The sequence below is a fragment of the Pieris napi genome, chromosome 16, assembly GCF_905475465.1.
Source record: "Pieris napi chromosome 16, ilPieNapi1.2, whole genome shotgun sequence".
In the NCBI taxonomy this organism is placed as follows: domain Eukaryota; kingdom Metazoa; phylum Arthropoda; class Insecta; order Lepidoptera; family Pieridae; genus Pieris; species Pieris napi.
In genome coordinates, this window is record NC_062249.1 from 7,312,620 (window position 1) to 7,333,980 (window position 21,361).

Here is a 21,361-nt window from a genome sequence, read left to right on the forward strand (position 1 = left end):
AATCAATCATACAATATCTTTAATTAAACTTAAATTAAGCACACATACCTAAAAATAACTTAAAATAATGAATAAGTGTACGTACAAAAATTTAAAAATATTCGAATACTGCGATGCGACTAAATGTCTTTAAAACTTTTAGATATTGATAATTTATACAATTTTACAATACTGGGACGGTATAAAATTTTCTTAAATTTAAATGTAGTTATTTAAATGTAATAACATTAAAATGAGATTTGACCAATCACAATTCTGTAATCATTTTTATATAAAAAATTAAAACACCAAGAAAATAAGATTACTATACTTATGGATATGCAATACAATATGTATCGTTTACTAACGTATGGATATAATATAAGCACCAAAATACTTATTACTATGACTGACTACCACCTTCAGTGAATTACAATAAATAGAAAAATTATTAGTCCATTACACAACAGTCGTTTGGTTCGAAAAAAGGACTGTTACTAGCGAAGGAGAATGTCAAAACAGACGAAACTATAGTGCGCTTTATTCCAATGTGATAACTTAATAGCATCTGTTTGTGTGTTAGTAGTTTTAATATGAGTTTGGCTTTTACTGTAAATAAATAAATAAATCTCAATATAAGTCATTCGTTTGACTAATAATTTAAATTTTCGACTGCTGACTTTTATTATGATATTTATATTCTTAGTTTATAAAAAGGTGTACAAAACTTCCAGATCATGATTAGGGTCAAACAAAAGAACCTTTCCATTTCAAACGGCATTTTACAAAAATATTGTCTGAATTATCAGAGTAACCAACTGATTAATTTCTAGAACTTTACAAGTCAATCCAATACCAAAACAAAAGACATATACGGTTTTGTATTTTCACAAACAGTACACAAATGTCCAGTAGATAATATTAAAGAATATGAAGAGTAAAGGGAATAACACTCTCGAGCGTTTATCGATCCAAGTTGCGATTTCTTGTGGAGTCATTTGAGTCCATGTGTGATGTTTTGGGGGTTCATCTGATCCCTCACTGGAGTTATGACGTCCGCCAGACCTTTGGACGAGCTCGTCGTAGCTTTGCGTTGTTATCGTTGGTAAGTTCAGAGCAGATGGGAAGCTCTGAAATTGAGAAATATTTGCGTAAACAAGACAAAAAAAATCATAAATACGAATATATTTACTAAGGACTCTTATATGACCTCTTGAATACCATTTCTGCGTCTGTTTAATAGATAAGTTAAGGTAGGTAGATCTTTGTTGAAGTTATACTTCTTTAGGCGCGTTATGAAAAATTGATGAGAGTGAAATTTTACGATGCGCGCGCACCGTGACACAAAATTAACAGAATGAAGTTGCCAACGGAAGATGCTAGGACATAATTTAAAAACAACATTCGAATAATAATAGAATTTATGTTACACTTAATGTAAGAGAATAATAATAAATATTTATTTATTTAATTTTTCAAATGTAAACTGAACTTTATTGACTATAATGACGCCTTTTCCAGTCTTTGATTATTTAATTGTAATTAATTATTTGCATGCAATCAAATACTATTTTTAATAATGCCAAAGAAGTATAACTTCTTACGCGCGTTTATAAGTACACGCACCCTTTTTTTTATCGTTTATATAGAAATCTAACCAATAGTTTATGCACATGCATTAACCACTTACAGCACAATGAAGAAGAACAGACGTATATTTAAGAATTATAATGTTTTATCCACCTCCGTTACATCTTAGGTACATGACATATAACCCGTAATTACATCATTTATGACGTGCATAAATTGTACTTACATGAACAGTAAGATAATTGTTATATCCTGGTCCTGCGGGGTCGGAACTGGTCTCCTGGTTAAGAGAAGAACAGGATCGGGACTTGCTGAGCTGAGGGGAACACTGTAGCTCTTTCTGAAGCTCTTTACGCGCCAGGCGAGGGGTCAATGTACTTTTCAGTATATATTTACTGTTCACTTTCTTCAAATTCACCACTTTTCTGGAATTATAATAGTTACAATTATACTACATGATACGAATGTTGTGGCCTGGTACGTAAATTGATCGATTCATGATATTTAAGGAATAGTTGTATACAGCGTGTTTATTTTAACAGTCAAATGATAGAACACGTTATTACCAGTTTCCTCTTTTTCTTTTAATGATCGTAAACATTTTGTAAAAACATAAATCTTTGTTTCTAACGTGATATTATTATGTAACCCAACATTAGTTAAGTAACATCTTAATATATATATTTCTTGTGTGCGTGTGTATGTGACTGAACTCCTCCTAAACGACTGGACCGATTTTGATGAAATTTTTTGTGTGTGTTCAAGGGGATCTGGGAATGGTTTAGATTCACAAATCAGCCCGCCAGATGTTAAGGGTAGTCCACCCCTAATTTTTATTTTTTTATTTATAGATAAAATTTTATTTTTTATTTTTTTTATGTTACAGAATTAAAAAATACATACAACCCCTAATTTTCAACCCTCTACGATCAACCCCTATTTTTTTATTATAAATGATATACATGGCAAAACGACGTTTGCCGGATCGGCTAGTATATATATATTACTTAGAAAATAGAAGCTTAGAAACACTTGAAGAAATTACCATACTTATAGTTTTTACCACACTTATAAATTCTATTTACCATTCTCGTTAAGTCATAAGTTTCAGTTTAGATTTATGAACTCTTAGATAAGCCAAGTTTGAATTTGTTAGCGTCGCAACCCCCCTATTTTTGTGTTAGTTATAAGTTCATATTTTAAACCATTAAAGTCAGTTGTTACTCTTAGCTTCAAACAAAGAGTTTTATTTAAACATCTCAAAAAATTCAAAAATTAGTACAACCGCCACCAAAGTTAATTCGTGAGAGAATCTCAATGTCTACTGGTAAGAAACAAACGAAAACGAATCATTCTTCTTTTATAGTATTTATGAAAACTTACTTTCTGCGCCAGATAGTGTTGACAAAAGCGAATTCCACAAGGGCCGAGAAAATGAAGCCAATACAGCCTAAGAACCAGATTTCACTTGCTTTGATGTAGGAGACTTTTGGAAGAGTTTTTGCTTGTGACGATGCGAGAGTGATAAACGACAACATGGTACTTGTGCCTGAAATTTAAATTAGATTTCTTAACTGCAAATTCCACTCACTCTATCGTGAATATTCTGTTCTATATATTGATCCATAATATTAAAAGTATATCACTGTAAAGTACAATTATGTAAAATAAATAAATAATTTTTATTCAAAGAGGTAACGCTGCCAGTATCTTCGGAACCTTGCCTAAAGGGACTCCCTCTTATTAATATATTTTAGTTATTATATTTTAAGGTTAGTTATTGTTTTTTTATGTTATAGATTTTAATTAGTTAATATATATAGCTATTAAATGACTTCTCTTAAATTATAATGTCATTGCTACTAATGTTTTTTCTAGAAGTAGATGGAAAACAGCTTATAATATTAATTCGGTGAAGACATAAAGTTCAGTTACAGATCATACGAGTATATCATCATATCATCATCATATCTTACCCAATGTTATCCTAGGTGCTGAAGCATCAGCTTGCAACCAGAAAGTGACCCATGACATGGCGACAATCATCATTGAAGGGATAAAGTAATCCATCAAATAGTAACCCACTTCTCGGCCCAATTTAAATGTAAACTTCAAAGCGCTGTAATTGCCCGCTGAAATTAATTACCAATTAATAATTTTTATTCATTCAAAATAACAAACTAGGGACACCACAAACATATAAAATCGACATTACATCTACCTCCACCCAGTCTCATGTTGACGATATCTCCTCGAACAACCGACTCATTTGTCCAATAGTCGAGCAGAGAGTATTCTGTTAAATGCAGCTCTGAAGATAGTCGAACGGAATTATCTTTCTCCCACATCAACCGTAAAATTGACGCGTTGTATTTCCCTGAAATATTTGTTACAGGTAACGTTAATCACTGAAAAAGTTTTTAGAGAAGAAGCAAGAATTTCTAGAAGGTTTATATACTTATTACAAATTTTAAGCCAGCAACCAAAACCATTTTTAGTACTATGTTTTCTATTAAGATTTCTTTCGACTTCAAGAAGACAGTGAGCACCAACTGGTCCATATGTGAAATGCTTTCTCCTCCTTTGGGTAGCCCAAACAAGAAATATCTAGTTTATAGTGGAAAAGTAGTGATACTTACAGCTTTCCAAATTCATCGAACATTTTTGAACATCGAATGGGAATTTTTGCAAATTCATCCAACAATATAGCACAGCTTGCATTCGACGACTGAAGAGCACTTCCCCATCTGGTGCTATTGAGATGAGCACGTCTTTAGTATCAGTTCCCATCAAACTGGACGATTGTTCGTTAGACATGTACAAGTGCGGAATCCAAACACGGGATCTCAGATCACTTTCTCCGATTATTTTCGTTCGTTCTGGAGAATAGAGAGAGTACGCCAACCGTCGATCAGTCCAACGAAGTTGCAGAAGGAAGTGCAATTTGAAATTCTGGAATGTGATTAAATATTATACATTGTATTGTATATTATAATATTATATAAAATGCCTAAAATCCAGGAGTTATTAGAGAAGGGACATGTAAGGGTCATGAAAGTGGATGAAGCGAGATAAGTATGTCAAGATCGTAGCAAGTGGAGAACCGTGGTCTGTACCTACCGCTTCGGGATGTGTGATGATATAAAAAAAGTGCATGCATACAAAGTACACATGTCAGCCCTACGATTCTCATTCTCAGCCCTCTCAAATCAGTCGTGAAGCGGTCATTTTATGATTTGGCATTCTGATAAACAATAAAGTACAAGCTCCCACCTTTTCAGAATGCCAAATCATAAAATGACTGCTTTACGACTGATTTGAGAGCGACCGCCGATGCGAAAACCGCTGTGTGAGTTCGTGAAGTGAGTTACAGAATCGCAGGGCAGAAGTGAAACTCTCCCACCTCTCCATGGCACTGTGCGTGATGCGAGGTTCACTCTATCTCACTCTCTCTCTCTCTCGATCTCACTTACTTGCTCCCTACTCTCGCTCCATGGCTATATGCTTCATGCTACGTTCGCCCTTTCTCACTCTATCTCAATCGGTCTCAATCGCTCTCTCCCTTTTCTGAAAAACGCTGCACATCTTCATGACGCTAATATTATTATTATTGAGTTTCATCCGTAAAAATGTTACCCTTATGCGAATAAAGAAGTTTCACTTAAAAAATAAAATGGCTTTATCGAATAAGAACGCCAATTTACTCCTGCGTTTTCAGCAGTCGAGGTCAGCGAGAGATCATATTATGATTGTTAATAATCTACAGAAAGACTCAAAAGTAGAAAACGTCAAGTTCGGGATTCAGTCAACATGCAACAGAGACATTACCTTAGTATACAAGTTCACATTAATGCACACACACGTGTCCAATCAGTACATACTTACCACTTCTTAAATATTGATGAATAATTTTAGATTAATAAATGACATATTTAATTTACCAAATCGTGTGCTTCAGCCGGTTGTATGAAATAGACGTAGGCGCTGGCGTGGACAAACACAACTTCTCCAGTCTGGTATGTAGGTAGGAGAAGCCTATCGTACCGGCACTCGTGTGCCAGACGCGAAAGAAACTCTGATTGCGTGTATGTATCCCCTTTTTCTAATGATGGACATTCTGGAAGCGGATCTTTCCTGTAATGATAGCAGACAGTGTTTTACAAAGCAATTTTGAAGCTAGAACAAGCAATGACGCTTTGAAATACAAATCCAAGGAATAGATAATTTAGATGGAAGGGTAATTTATGGCTGCAAAAGCAAGGTATTATTGAACATAGATTTTGGAAGCTGTTGAATGTCCAAACGGCCCTAAAGGTTCTAGTACAAAATTAAATTATTTAGTCTTCTGAACTGTTGTATCTTCTGCATAATTAGAACAGACGAGAAATATATCACCTTATTGAAAACATAAGTAGTGTTATCTTATAAACTAATTGGATTAGAACTTTCCGATGGTACCTATCTAAAAAAATACACTGCAAAAGTGTGTTTAAATATTGTTTTACTGAGAAAGCCTCTGATTGTTAAGAAACCGCTAAATAGGTATCGTAACCAAATTCCATATTTTCTAAGCTGTATATGTTATTATACAAAAAATATAAAATATTCTTAAGTTTTTTCAGATCTTGATAACGATTCTCAACAATTAAACATTATTTTCAGTGCCGGATTATCTATACAGATTATTATCAGAGTTATTTCTTAATCAACGTCATTGTGACGTAAATCTCCGTTAAAAATTAATTAAACTCGCCAAAGCCGAGAAAAAATAGTCGCTATCACGTTGAGAGCAAACTGCTAGTTATTTGCTCAAGATACACAGCAGGAGAGAATTTAAACCGATAATACTTCTGTAAATTTATTAGATTATGTAAATTTTCATGTCACGATACAGTTGTATTCTTTTTGTTTTTTGAAGTTATACTTTTTTAGGCGCGTTATGAAAAATTGATGAGAGTGAAATTTTACGATGCGCGCGCACCGTGACACTAAATTATCAGTATGAAGTTAGTTCTAGGTGGCATGAAAATCGATAATAACTATGTTAATCGATAATACAAGTTGTATATTCTAGTATTTTTATATTTAGAACACGTGTTTCGTAACAGTACAATTAAACAGTGTGAATAATTAAATATTATTTTAGTGTTTTTATTAAATCAATTTCATATACGACGGTGATAGTATTTACTAATAATAATTTTATTGATTAATTTTAATATTTATCGTTAATCACTACTACATTTTAGTTTTTTTTTCCATACGCCAAAGAAGTATAACTTCTAACGCGTGTACATAAGTACACACACTCTTTTTTTTTAATGGCTTTTATTTAAGTTGTATTCTTAAAGTGCATGAAAATTAAATTCGAAAAACAGCTAAGAAGCTTGACATTTCATAAATCAAGACTATACTTAATCGTTACTTTAGAGCAGATGATAAAATGCCAACATTACTAAGGCGCATGATTTTTAATCTATAGTGGATTCTATTCTCGATTAATATGATTGTATTTTAGATTTTTTGCTGTAAATACTAGGAGAGTTTTAGATCAGAGTTAAAGGATTTTTCTGTATCACTAACAAATTTATAAACATTATTTACTAAGAACCTTTACAAAGGCTATAAAATAAAAACTAATACAAATATAAAATAGGTTACAATACTTAACTATGACAGTCCATGTTTTATTAAAAATTCCAATGTAAAAGTCTCTTTACAAACTTGAAATTGCTATTCGTTATACGAATAATAACATAAATATCTCTTTTGATATACCTGGAATTATTATTACGTATTATGTAGTCTAGTATATAGCATCATATGATCTAGATTAGTCTTGCATGAATCTTTAGAATACGACGCTCTTATTGAAGAGGTTTTTCATAGTTCATGAATAATGTATGACACGACTTATTTGTTTTAAGTTTTCATGTGACTAAGTAAGTAATATTATGTTTAAACGCGTCCTAGATATAATTATGTTTCATCACGTAATCGGCCATTTTGTATTGGGTGTTAAATTCAATTTCCTTATCATTCTTTGTTTTAATGAATTCTTACTATGCTTTTAATAAATACGATTAGTAAATAAAATATAAGTTTGTTAATTTTAATGTAAAATATAAGGGATATTTACGCAACAACATTATACAATTAAAAGAATTCACATAATTCAAAAGCCTTTGATGATATTTTTTACAATATTTCGAGAGATGGGTCGAGTAGCAACACAAAATCGGATGTCAATGCGAATTGGCAATCAAAAATCAAAATTACTTATTTTATACAACCATATAGTAACTTAAATTATTTACAACATGTAATTATAGTTATAGTCCTTTCTGACATTTTTTTAAAATAAATATTAGTCAAAATGTCATAAACGGGTTTTAATATGCCGCTTTTGTACCTAATTGGCAATAAGATTCATCCCAATGCTACTTGTATGTAAATATGGTAGCATTTTGTTAAGAAATCATGTGCCAGCATTAAAATACCTAATGCAGTACTGGAACGAGTAGGTATAATGTAAATTATATGCAGCCGAGAAGGTCATTGAAGATCATAACTAATATTTGCCTGATAACATTATGAACCAATTCCTGCAGTAAGATTTACCTAAAGATTAATTGCTAATCTTCACGCAGTATGTAGACGCAAATAAGTAATTTGCCGCTTATCGGTTTCTTATCAAAACTCATATTTGAGGCTTTATATTGCTTTGAAAGCCGCAAATGTTGTTCTAATGGTGCCAGTTCAGTTTAACTATTCTAATTAACATATAGGTCGTTACACTAGGAAATTTAAGGTCGCATTTCAATTATTAAACTATATGATAGCATTCCCGAAACAAAACCTATTACATTCTATTATGACCGCACGTCAAATATAATTAGTTAAATGCTACATTTGAATTATAAGATAGATTCATTTTTATTAGGCCTATTATAAGATAGATTTATGAACTCAAGTGAATTTTCCTAGAATTTAGAACATTCAAGCTCAAAAAAAAATTATTAGTTCTTAAAAGATGAATTAGCTTGATCAAAAAGTCACGCTAGTTCTACTGATAACCACCATTATAGGTACCTAGCTCTATTCTGTTTCTTTGACGTGCGCATTACAATCCGCACTGCGTTCCTGAATAACGGAAGAACAAACACATACTAACATCTGCAATAATATAATTTTTGGAATATCCTATACATATATAATTTAGATTAGAATGTTCGTGTGATTCATTAGAAAATTCTTAACATCCGTTTAAAGATAACAAAGATAATATATTTTCTTAAAATTATCAAGATAACGAATAGTTCAATTTACTTATATAACATATATGATGATATTTTGATTGTAAATATTTCAAAAATTTTACATGTTTTCCTTACACTAAGGGAGCGTTCAAGTATTACGTAACGAATTTTGCGAGGGGGGGGGGGTCATTTTGTAAAACGTTACGATAGGGGGCGGGGATTGAAGTACATGTTATTGTTAATATTACTTTCGACTTACACCACATAATAGTAACTGAAGAGTCACGAAACGTTTAACTATACTTGGGTACAGTACTGCCCTGCGATTCTGTAACTCACTTCACGAACTCACACAGCGGTTTTCGCATCGGCGGTCGCTCTCAAATCAGTCGTGAAGCAGTCATTTTATGATTTGGCATTCTGATTAACAATAAACTACAAGCTCCCACCTTTTCAGAATGCCAAATCATAAAATGACTGCTTCACGACTGATTTGAGAGCGACCGCCGATGCGAAAACCGCTGTGTGAGTTCGTGAAGTGAGTTACAGAATCGCAGGGCTGTACTTGGGTACTGAAAAACGTTACGGCGAGTTACATGGAGGGTCAATAATCTCCAAAAATTGCGTTACGTAATACTTGAATGCTCCCTAAGTATATATGGCTGAGGAAACTAAGGGAGGGAAACCGAATGCATAGTCCATTTATATATCATTGGCTTTGTACATGTAAATTAACCATCTCTTAGTAGACTCGATTATGTGAGTGTAATCTGTCCTAACAAGTACATATCACTTATTCTTTATGAGGGAATCCGGTTGGTAGCCGGTAGAGTTATTAGAGAATAAAGATGAGTTGAACAATTATGATATTTAACTAGCATAATGTACAAGAAATAGATTTATAAGTGAAAATGAAATTAGGATCGCTTGTGAGTGAGGTTGTGGAAGCCTCCCATAGAACATTTATTTATTTTTACGAATTTAGCCAACATTTAGTTCATATAACGTAAAAATTGAATATGAATTACCCGCGCGTATTAAACAACATTAATTTACAGCAGTAACAGTTAATTCTTGAAAACTACTAAGCTTCTCAAAATAGTCACTACTAATCCTTATTTACGTTATAATTTAATTAAATTACCACGTAGGTTATATTTTTGTATTGATAAGAATTTATTAGCTTTAGAGTAGCTTATCATTGCTTAGTAAATTTCTATATTTATTTAGTGAATCACATTTATATTCAATTCAAAGATGATACATTATTTTGTGCGAAAACAAAAAATTCACATCGATGACTCCTGCTTCAATTTATTTAATGTCGGTAACGGTATTTTTCTATATCTTTTTAGCTTTTTCTATGGAATATTAAAGAATACAAAAATTTAAAAACATTAGGAAATATAAAACTCGAAGCTGTTTTCTAGTCAAGACGTTTTTGGGAATTTTCGTTTTTTGTTTAGTCAAGTTTTCATTTACAAATATTGTAACGACTAATATGGTTACTGTGTGGAAAATTCAACAAGCTCGGTAATGAGCGTTATGGCCGATTTACACGTATTAAGTTGACTAAAAATTTACTAAATATTAACTTAATTTTAAGTAACTTAACCCGTGTAAACAGTGAATTTAGTAAGAAGTTGCAAGTTAAAATTTAGTTGCAACTAAACAAGGTAGAATAGAATTTTGTCTATTTTTCGGTTAAGTTGGTGGGCGTGGCTAATCACTTGACACGTTTGGACAGGCAAAATTAAGTTAAATTTAAGTGAAAAGCATAAGCTGGCGGAGTCATTGCAAAGCTATGCTTTTGCTTTCGGCGCTGGAAGCTCAAAAACATATCCAAAACTATTTGTCCGATATGCGTATACAACAATTAATGAACAGTAGTAGAACCCCTTCGCCAATGAATAATAGTAGCCGTTTTACTCCTTCGCCTTCTTCAAATACGTATTACGTTGAGTCCCCAGAACCTGCACAATCATGTATTGGAGCATACAATACAGTAAATCCCCAATCAGGAAGAGAAAATCCTATAATGTTTTGTTCTGTGGTCGTCCATCTTGAGCGAATAAATGAGTTTAACTAATTATTTAGTATTTTTACGTGTAAACGGTTACTTAAAATTAAGTCACTTGAAATTTAGTTAAAATTTAGTTAAGACTTGGCAACTTAATACGTGTAAATCAGCCTTTATTGTAGTGAACGTTAGTTCATACTAACGTTTCTTCACTCTCGAGTTTGTTGAATACTCGTATATGTCGCAATATATCGTCATAAAATATTGCGCCTAGTCGATAAGAAAAGCAATAAACTATGTATCAACAAACATACATTGCCGTTTCAAGATTCCGCACTATTTGCAAAGCAAGCATTCTAATTTATTACCTACCACACTATTATTACTCTATTTGCGTAGAAAGATGATGCATATGCTAATATTATGAATTTTCTTACACTAAATTACTGGAAAACGAACCTTTTAATGCACATGGCGAAGTACTAGATTCGATTTCCCGTGAATAGAGAACGTCGTTTGAGAAATTGAGAGGCATGTCCAACTGGAGGTTTCGCAAACTAAGCAAATTAATCAAATCAAATCAAATCAAAATCATTTATTCATATAGGTAACACAATGTACACGTTGAACGTCAATAAATAAATACATATTAAATGCTTCTAATTTTACATGTACTGACAGTTCTCAAATCAAGGGCGTAGAACGGAAGAGATGAACTGGAAGAAGAAAAACTTTTAATCGCCAAGTTTTTGTTTTACACAATGTTTGTAAGGAGCTGCAACAATTACACCATGTTCCACGTGACGTCTTAAGTAATTAATAGTTAATTAATAATAATAAAATAAATGAAAAACAAAGATTTGTCCTCTATCAACAGGAGACATGGTGAATTAGGAGCACGCACTTACATTCTCGTCGGAACAATCCGCAAATAACTAACATCACTGCATACACGAATTCAAGTCCGACCAGTCACCACAAGTAGCATTCGTTCACGAGTATGACGCATGGCCTGCCATCGGTATAAATATACCTAGTCATCTTGTAAGCCGTTGCTATACTCCTGCAGGCAACAGAACAGCGAGTGGAGGAGCATAAATTACTTTATTTACACAGTTGCAGATGGGACTGATGAAGCGCATCACATCTGCCCCTACTACTACAACTACTTCCTAGCGATCACGACCGCTCTGTCAAGAGTGCAACGGATAGGAAGAAGATGGGACTGATAGATGAGTAAAAAACCATTAAACAAAGGCACAAGCTGTCTAATCTTTTGCTATAGAATCGGAATATAGAATCATCAAATCTCTAGAAACGTAAAACCCCTGAATGATACGCATTGTGCGTCTAATGTCATTGAGTTTTTCGATAATATAAAGGAAAATGATGGTAAACAACATTGAATAATAAATACGAAATGTGAAAGAATCAAGGTCGATAATTTACGAACCCACATCATGATCGATTTTCGTTACCTCGTTGGTATTCCGGAGCATTACGATTTTACCTTTAAAACAAGGCTATTAGCGCTTTGAAAATCGTGTAAAATATATCAATTGAAAACATAAATACTGTTATGCAATTTGATTTAAACATTGCAAAACTTTGTAGTATGTTAAAAAGATTTTTATTATATTGAGTTTATAACACCGGTTCTATGAAGCGCAGATGAATTCCATATCACATCAGTTAACGAAGTATGGACGTAAATTATTGCCAATAAATATTCTACGTGTTACAATATGAATTAATATGTAAGCTATAGTTATGCAAATTTAAGCATTAGTACTACAGTAGAAACACTAAATACGGTATAGAAACTACTCATTACTTTAACAACCAATTAGCTCTTAACTAATGAACCAAAGTTTGTTTCTAACAGCGCCTAAATTTTTTAGAAATAATTAGTAAATTCTATTAGACGCGACTTGTGTAAAGATAGGTTCTATTTACTGGACGTGACGAACGGGCTGGTATTTAATACCATTGAGCCATTTCAGACCTAGACAGACTTCTCAACAAATCATTTCATGAAGAGAAGCCATTAATCCGATCATTCCAAATTCCGTCTGCAAAAACGGTGACTGAATTCCTAGGTAGTGCCTATCTCATACCTAATCAGCTGTTTTGCTGGAATGTTTTTTTCTGCTTACCTAAAATTTTATTTTATATATATGTTTTTTGTATTTATATTTTTTGTAACATATATGTTTACCAAAATCTTAATATATAATATAAATTACGTGTCACGTTGTTTGTCCGCTATGGACTCCTAAACTACCGAACCGATTTCAATCAAATTTGCACACCGTGTGCAATTTGATCTAACTTAAAAGATAGGATAGCTTACATCTCAATTTATGACCGCAATATTATTTTATTGCAAAATATTTATTTTTATTTTTTAATAGTCACAATTCTAACAGATGGCGCTGTGTTGACAGTACCAACGTTTCAAATAAGCTACAATTTAATGGCTTTACCACCAAAAAAGCATGGTGGTCCCCATGACTGGTGTTCTCCTACCGTTTCCCTTGAATAGGTTAATACTATGTAATATAACTAAAACCTTAGCCACAGCAACGCTTGGCCGGTCTGCTAGTTGTCATATATTTTAGATAAAAGAGCTTGAAACAATACCGAGGATATCGTATTATGTATGATGTGGTAAATTTCAATAAATTAATAAATTCCAGTCCTAGATAAAAAACACCTTGCGGCGGACATGATAATTTGAGGAAATCATATTAGCACACGCTTAAACACGTCATCCTTGCAAACAATGTCGATTGCCTAGGACTGCGAATTATGATACTCTTTTAATACTTCTTTAAATGAGTCCACATGCTCTTAAACTAAATTTATATATTTATTTTTAATAGCCAATACTTTGATATATTCACACACTCGGAGGGTTCTTGCTCTGACCCTTCTTGTCGTATCGTATCTCATGAAGCAGAGCAGTGTTGGCCTCGTGGCTCTCGCGTGTGACTCACATCCCTGAGGTCGTAGGTTCGATCCCCAGCTGTGCACCAATGGACTTTCTTTCTATGTGCGCATTTAACATTTGCTCGAACGGTGAAGGAAAACATTGTGAGGAAACCGACATGTCTTAGACCCAAAAAGTCGACGGCGCGTGTCAGGCACTGGAGGCTGATCACCTACTTGCTTATTAGATTTAAAAATGATCATGAAACAGATTCAGAAATCTGAGGTTGTAGCGCAACTGATTATTTTGTATCTCATGAAGCAATGAAGTTTTAGTTGGGTCGCATAGGCCCGGGTACTTCAAGGCTGGCCATGATTCACTGCTGTAAAGAATATTGAATTATCACGAGCCTCGGAGGCTATCTACGTAATAATTAAAGTATTTACAAATTCTTTGATTAGCGAGAGGCGTTCTGCCTTGACCCTGACAGGCGCAATCATGTGACTGCATTGATTGTCCCAATAGACAAAGGTCGATCATCATAATTCATTTTCCGCATTTAGTTCCGGCGTTATGTCACTTATTCTGGTTCCTCTCAATAGTTTAGGTAATATTTTAAACAATACAAATTGGCAATATATCGTTTGAATGAGCGTCGACATTAATAATTGTCATCGTGTCATTCTAGTTCTATAAATAGTAAAATGTCTAGTGGCAATTTTTTATATTTTTCGTTCTAGTTGATACATAAAGGAGTCCGTGACCGACTAAGCTTATATGACTAATATTTTCTTTAGCTACTTGAGTTAAGCACCTATTTAAAATAAGTAGGTGCTTTAGTTAAGTGGTAAATACTTATAAATATTGAAATTATTTATACAATACTACTTCGTAAAACAGTTATTTTAAAAGAATAGATTTTAGGTCGGTCGCTTTAGATCAGGACAAACATAATTTATTTATTTAATTTATAGCTTCATAAGTACTGACTATTTGAACAAAACGTTAGTTGTCATAATTTTCAATTATTTGTCGCATGTGGTATTGATGCAAAATAATTACAAAATTACTTGAAATATAATAACTAATTTATGTAAAATAAAACTGTATACTCGCGTAAATAAACAGTACTAATACTTCTGGGTTTGAAACATATTGAAAATATCATATTTATGTAAAAAAAGTTAATGGTTACTCTACATATTAGTTATAAAATTATCCAATTTAGATCAATTTAATTATAAAGCACTTATATTACCTTGGTCCTCAAAGGTGGAGGTGAGATGTATAATCATATGTTTATTACACGTTTATACGCAAATTATCGCGGCAGGTGGAATCTCAATAAAAATTCAAACTGTATCCGAGAATAGTCGTAGTTATCTTCCTGCTATATACAGATATAAATTATATAAACAGAAATGTTACTGTATTTTATTTAAAAGCACATTGATAGTGAAATATCTTCTACACCCGAAGTTTTTGTTTCAGGAGCGATAGAAACGATAATTTAACAGATAAATAAATTTATCTTTGTATAAGTAGGTAGTAATTATCCTAAAATAAAGATACTGTATTAGAAAGATCACAGAAAACTGTCAATACAATTTCGTTTATACCTAAACAATCAACCCTAAATCACCTCAAGCTAGTACCTTTGAAGTAGAATCAAAGAGAACTTATCATATTTTCTGTGGATCTCAAGGGCCTTTTTTCCGCGACTAGCACCTCTCATAATCCTACGGCAACATCATAATCCTACAGATGATGTCGCCGACCCAACTAGCTAACAGTCGTAATGGATGGTAAAATGAAACAAAATTATTGTTAGGTTGGCGAATTTTGTATGCCTGTAAGTGGCAAAGACATTTCATAGACAGACGTTTAATCTTATATGTAACCAAGTATTGGCAAATGTTTTAAAGACAGTCGAATTATCTTACCTAAAAAACTATTAATATTTTATAATAACAAGTAAATCAAAGCTTCAATTTAGCTAAATAAAATCATCCATACACCTTGATAAAAAGAAATGTTGAGGTCATTTCGATTTTTTCCATAATGAATTGGCTAAAAAGTATAGGTATGCAAACTAGTTCCTTGCGTTGATCAAGTTTAAATACATATAATGATAAAGGCGGGATTAAAGGCTTATACATATTAAACTACTGTTATTTAATATAATCTAAATAATTGACATAGAAGATATCATAATATTAAATTAAATTTATCTACCACTACTACTAGTCAAAGCTATACTTTGTCTGTATGAAAAAGTTGGTCAATTTAGCCTGACTACCAGTATAATGAAAAAAAACTTGTGTGTACTTATGTACATGGGTTAGAAGTTATACTTCTTTGGCGTAACAAAATAAAAATCTTTTCAAAAATTTTATTCTACGTTTGTAGAAAAAACGACACTAACAATGGACAAACCTAAATTGTTGACTATAGCTAACTTCAGGGTGTCGGTTTTTTGTGACGGTGTGCGCGCGCAACGTAAAAATTTACTCTCATCATTTTTCCCTAACGCGCCAAAAGTAGTATAACTTCAAAAACGTTGGTCATTTAAGCAGATTCTTTTTAAATGCTGCAGTACTAGCTAAAAAGTATTTACTTTTGAACGTATACGAAAGGTTAAATTGCAATATTTTAATCTGAAATCTTCTAATTTATTATATTCGAATAAATATATTATAATATAATAATAATAAATATAATTTATATCGAATGCTTGCGCTTTGCGTCTTGCGCTTAATGTCGATTTTACATTGATGATCAATAAAAAGTATTAATAAAAGAAAAATGTTAAAAGGAATGAACAAAATCATTAGACTTTTTCAGAAATTGCGAGTAGTAAGGCTCAATCTAACAAAAAACCAATTAATTGGGTGAACTCGATAAAAAGCACATTTACTGAACCACATCCCTGAACGATTACTTCTAGAACGTAATTAAATATTTAAATTCAATTAAAACGTGACAACTATGTTATTCGGTAGAGTCATGCTGCGAATTTTACGAAAATATATTGATTTTTTTACAAACAAAATTAAATATTACAAGTCTTGAATCATCTTTATACTTAGTAAGATTACTTAAATAATTTACTATTATTGTTCGCAACAACTATGAGACAGATTTACCGAATGTATTTTGAATTCATATGCTAATTTGATATTTAAACATTTTAAATTTAACAAAATATTTCTTACGTAGGACTTGCGTATTTTATTCCTAGACAGAGTAGGCAATAAGAACACAATTTCAACCTATAAATATGTTGCTTTTACTTCAAATTAAGGAAATATAAGGTTAGTTTAAATATGCTAGATCTTAACTTACTATAAATAGTCTCACGAGTGTATTTACAGATCTGACAAAAACCTACCACTTATGTTCACCGTTCATATAAGAACAATAATTTTCCTTGCTTTTCGGCTCAAATTTTCGTTGATTTGACTAAATTTCATTTTAATCTTACATCTTTACTTGAAAAATAATCACACCTAAAATTACTAACAAAACTGAGTTACTTATGCTTTTATTTATTGTAAAGTAAGATTAATAAGGCCCTTTATTATAATTGTCATAATTTTTCATGTTATTTTCTTAAAAGTATTAGTAGTAGTGATTTGCAAAGCAGAATCTCTTTTCTATTTCTTGATAGTAATTGAAACACTTTTCATATTCAAGAATATGCTACTACTAGATGCAAATGTTTATCAATTAGCAATCAATGACAAAAATGAAAGATAAAGTTTTATTGAAAACCAATATTGTTTTTGTTTCAGGTTGTATGACAAGGAGACGTTAATCATTATCACTAATAAATCATTAACTTCTCAACAAAATTATTAGTCATTTTGCGTTGATTTTACTTATTTAAATATGCATATAGATTAACTAAGTTCTGATTTGTTAATTAGCCGCCCTCGTGACTGCTTGTCATATAGGTAAATAATTTACAAAGTATGTTTTCTATAACTTTGTTTTAAGCTTGCGCGTGTACCAAACAGAACTGCATTCTACGAGTATCTTAAATAATGTAATAAAATTTACAGTAGTAAAAAAAAGTTATTATTAAACTGTTTTATGTTTACTTTAAATATAATAATTAGTTTACATTCAATACCCTATAATTTGACTGAAAATAAATGCCAATGAGTTAGGCTAATGGCATACCATGGCGCTGCCTTTTCAATGATATATAATATTTAGAGTAAGTTACCGCTTTTAATAATAAAAACCAAATGGAAAGCTATACGATCATAGGATATGATCATAATTTAAGACAGTATAACTTTATAGAGTCAAAGAAACAGCTGTGCTAAAAATAATCTAGTAAATTCCAGTATATATCCACAAAAATAATAATAGGTAGTTGCATAAACCTAAACAATATTAACGTGTACCTACCGGTTTCTTGCCGTTAGTGAGATTTGCATTAACTTACGGAAAATTATTTCAAACATACATTAAATATGTATCATAAATACGTTAAATACAATGTTTTAATTGCTGTTATTGAAGTTCATGTGTTTTACTGTATGGCAGTAAACCACATGGTTATGAATTACCATGCCAAATAGATCTATGCTGATGCAATAAAAGTGTGCGGACAGCTACGTATAAAAGGAAAAATATCGCGGAAACATACGAAATACTAGTTAGTTTTGTAAAATAGTCTAATTATGATATATTCGTTACGCCAAATGATTTAAGTTTCCATAATTCAATAATTATACAGACGAATACGTAAGAAAAATTTAGGGAAGTTTATTTGAACTCGACAAAGGTACGATATTTTATGGTCGAATAGTACTAGACTCAGTGTCGCCGCTTTGAAACCGATTTCATTAATCACCTATGCATATAATTCACCGCTTATAATGCTGTAGGCTTTGAAACACATATTTTCATCCCGGATGAAGGAGTCGTATTTTTAAGTAGTAAAAAGCTTATTAAGTATATCGGAAATCTGCAATAGTTCAAACTATTACTAGTATGAACGTATTATGTAGTACTAAACGTAGTATTCATTTATTTTATTTAAGTCTTAACATCCTTTTCCCGAAGGGATAGGCAGAGACCACAGATGCTCACTTGCTACAGTCCTGACATACCCTCTATCGCTTCATCCACTTTCATGACATTCAACATGCATGCTTGTCTGTTATGGGTACTTTTAACTTATCCCTTCTTCAGTATGTCCAACCCGACTTCACCATTTACGGTTGCCTTGTATATCCTATTTGGAAACTCTTTCTCATTCATCCGTTCTACATAGCCAAGCCACCGAAGCATTCCCTTTCATATCTTCGTCCCTACGTCCTCTTTTTACCCTCACCGCTGACGTATCTTACTATTACTTATTGTATCACGCAATGTTACACCACGCGTACTTAATAACGCTCTCGTATCCACGGCATTTATTCTGCTTTAATTCCTTCTCTGCCACACCCAACATTCAACATTGACTACCGTATGTTAACGTCGGGATAGGCACTCCCTTAGGTACAATCGAGCCTCGTTTGGGATTTATTGGCTATAGATAAAGGAATGCAACGTTCCATTTAATCTACTCCCAGCATTCACTAGTCCTTCTATATCATCGTCAGACTGTCCACTCGGAGTAAACATACACTAAGAACACGAACTTATCCACTTGTTTCACTTTTTCCATATATCGGATAACCGCATACAGTCCTATTGACACCTCTTTCAAATACCATAGTATTTATCGTTCAGCAATAACCAAGGATAATGAAAAAATAAAGTTTCCAAAGTATGAAAACTTATACTATGTTTTATTTACTATATAACGACTTTTCTGTAAATTATTGCTTCTAAGCCACTTATAAATCCTACTGGTGTATGTGGTGTAACCCGACGGCTTAGGCTTGTTTTCCGATGAAAGGCAAACGCCATGGGTAAAATATGAACGGAGCAGACCGCAGACGCATAAATATATCGTAAGAGGACGTTGCGATATAGTAATTTATTTAATAGGCTTTAATAACATATATAACAGTTGTTGATACTGCGAATATTTTTATGATTTTTTACAGAAGTATTTACTGTATATTACGTTCGCAAATATTATTTGTCAAATACTAGTAGCTAATAACAATCGCTGTCCTAATAAGGATCACAAGTAGTGCTGGGTTACCTAATACCACGTGTTAACAGCACATTTTGGCGTTATACTCTGAAAACTACCTATTGTTTTAAAAGATTTGTTCGTTCTTAATTGTTGTATTGACAAATTGCGATTGTACGAATCATAGTTTTATTTATAGATATGTTTATGATATTTATTAGGTTGTGTCTCCAATGCTAATATTTTCTGTCAACTAAAGTAGAAATATAATGCAGATACATTGAGCTTTAGTCTCGTTAACAAAAATGTGATGTTACGAGAATATAAATAATATAAAAATTTATTGGTAACTAATTACCTATGCTAAAGGGTAGTGAAGTGAAGAAGAACTAACCGCTTTAAGAAATTATAACAGGGGTTTGCCACTCATCAATAAAAATAATACCTAATGTTTTATTTCGATTTTCCAATTACCCAACTTAATTAATTATACGAATGTTTTGGATACCAGCATTGTATACCTTTGCGGATGACGCAGATTTCAGTTCGATTGAAAATAGCAGATTTTGTACGTCTTACTCAATTTTACACTACTAAATATTACACTATGTGTTTATAACATTTAGTAAAAGCGCTATAGCGAAAGCAAAATAATTAATAGCAAATATACGGCGCCGCCTCAATTAAATATTTATTAAGATCAATTTATTTGATTTTTATAATTTATTAACTTACAGCTTTTGTCCTAATGCACTATTGTAAAGCACTAATAAAAAACACAAAAATATATTTCCAATCATGATTGTTTCATTACGTCGTAATGCGCACGCGACGATAGTGCGCTCCGCTTGATCGATTAACCACAACTAGAGGATGGAGGCTGTTGATAATAAGAAGGCTGCGACTGTTTACGATGCGTATTGTTTTATGAATGGAATCAAGGAAAAACCAGTCGATAGCCTTTTACTTTTCCCTCTCATAAGCTAAAGCTTGAAAAATCGTGAAGAACAAGGTTTTCTAAAAGGTAAACTCCTATTTCTACTCCGAGGTATTGTTTATTATTATTCGGTTTCATTTATACGTATAAAAAATGTAAGGATGTTTTAAATTCAAATTTTTTCAGTCTCAAATCAGCCAAATATATTATATAATATCAACAGAGAAATTTATATAAGAATAATTATTGTTTTGATGATCTCGCTCGCTATGTTCTCTCTTCTTCTATCTTACCTCAAAACAATTCTCTTTTTGCTGGCAAAAATGCATCCATGATTTTGGTAACTCATAAAAACATTAAAGTGCTTATAGGGCCATAGGTCCAACAGCAGACGGGGCGGGACGGCTGACTCATCTCGTGCGAAGTTTCACTTCGACGCAGCGACTCTGACCCGCTTGCTTTAGTAACTTTTTTTTTTAAAGAAGTCTTTCTTTCTTTATTATGGGAGATTGTATTTAAAAATTAATAACAAGGTAACAAT

The 21,361-nt window shown here is 32.3% G+C and overlaps 1 protein-coding gene across 2 annotated transcripts; it reads right to left on the bottom strand.

Annotated features, from left to right (window-relative positions):
* Positions 1–641: 641 nt before the first annotated feature.
* On the bottom strand, positions 642–21,360 carry LOC125057241 (pH-sensitive chloride channel 2-like). 2 transcript variants are annotated; one of them, XM_047660814.1, is made up of 8 exons: positions 20,619–21,360; positions 5,511–5,703; positions 4,209–4,521; positions 3,791–3,946; positions 3,546–3,701; positions 2,953–3,118; positions 1,796–1,994; positions 642–1,109 (listed from the first exon to the last, which is right to left on the bottom strand). In XM_047660814.1, exons 1-8 carry the CDS (start codon positions 20,681–20,683, stop codon positions 867–869), a joined length of 1,491 nt encoding a protein of 496 aa, XP_047516770.1. In that variant the 5' UTR covers positions 20,684–21,360; the 3' UTR covers positions 642–866. The 2 variants fall into 2 exon arrangements, with proteins under 2 accessions (XP_047516770.1, XP_047516768.1); XM_047660812.1 differs by having other exon boundaries at positions 3,785–3,946.
* Position 21,361: the final 1 nt, after the last annotated feature.

What these genes read in the sequence shown, in the direction of transcription:
- LOC125057241 (XM_047660812.1), bottom strand. Translation starts at nt 20,683, where the DNA reads ATGATTGGAAATATATTTTTGTGTTTTTTATTAGTGCTTTACAATAGT. An exon ending in GAGACTGGGTGGAGGTAGAT is followed by an intron (nt 3,702 to 3,784) that starts GTAATGTCGATT and finishes AATTAATTTCAG; the next exon opens with CGGGCAATTACAGCGCTTTG. An exon ending in AGCACCTAGGATAACATTGG is followed by an intron (nt 3,119 to 3,545) that starts GTAAGATATGAT and finishes TTTAAATTTCAG; the next exon opens with GCACAAGTACCATGTTGTCG.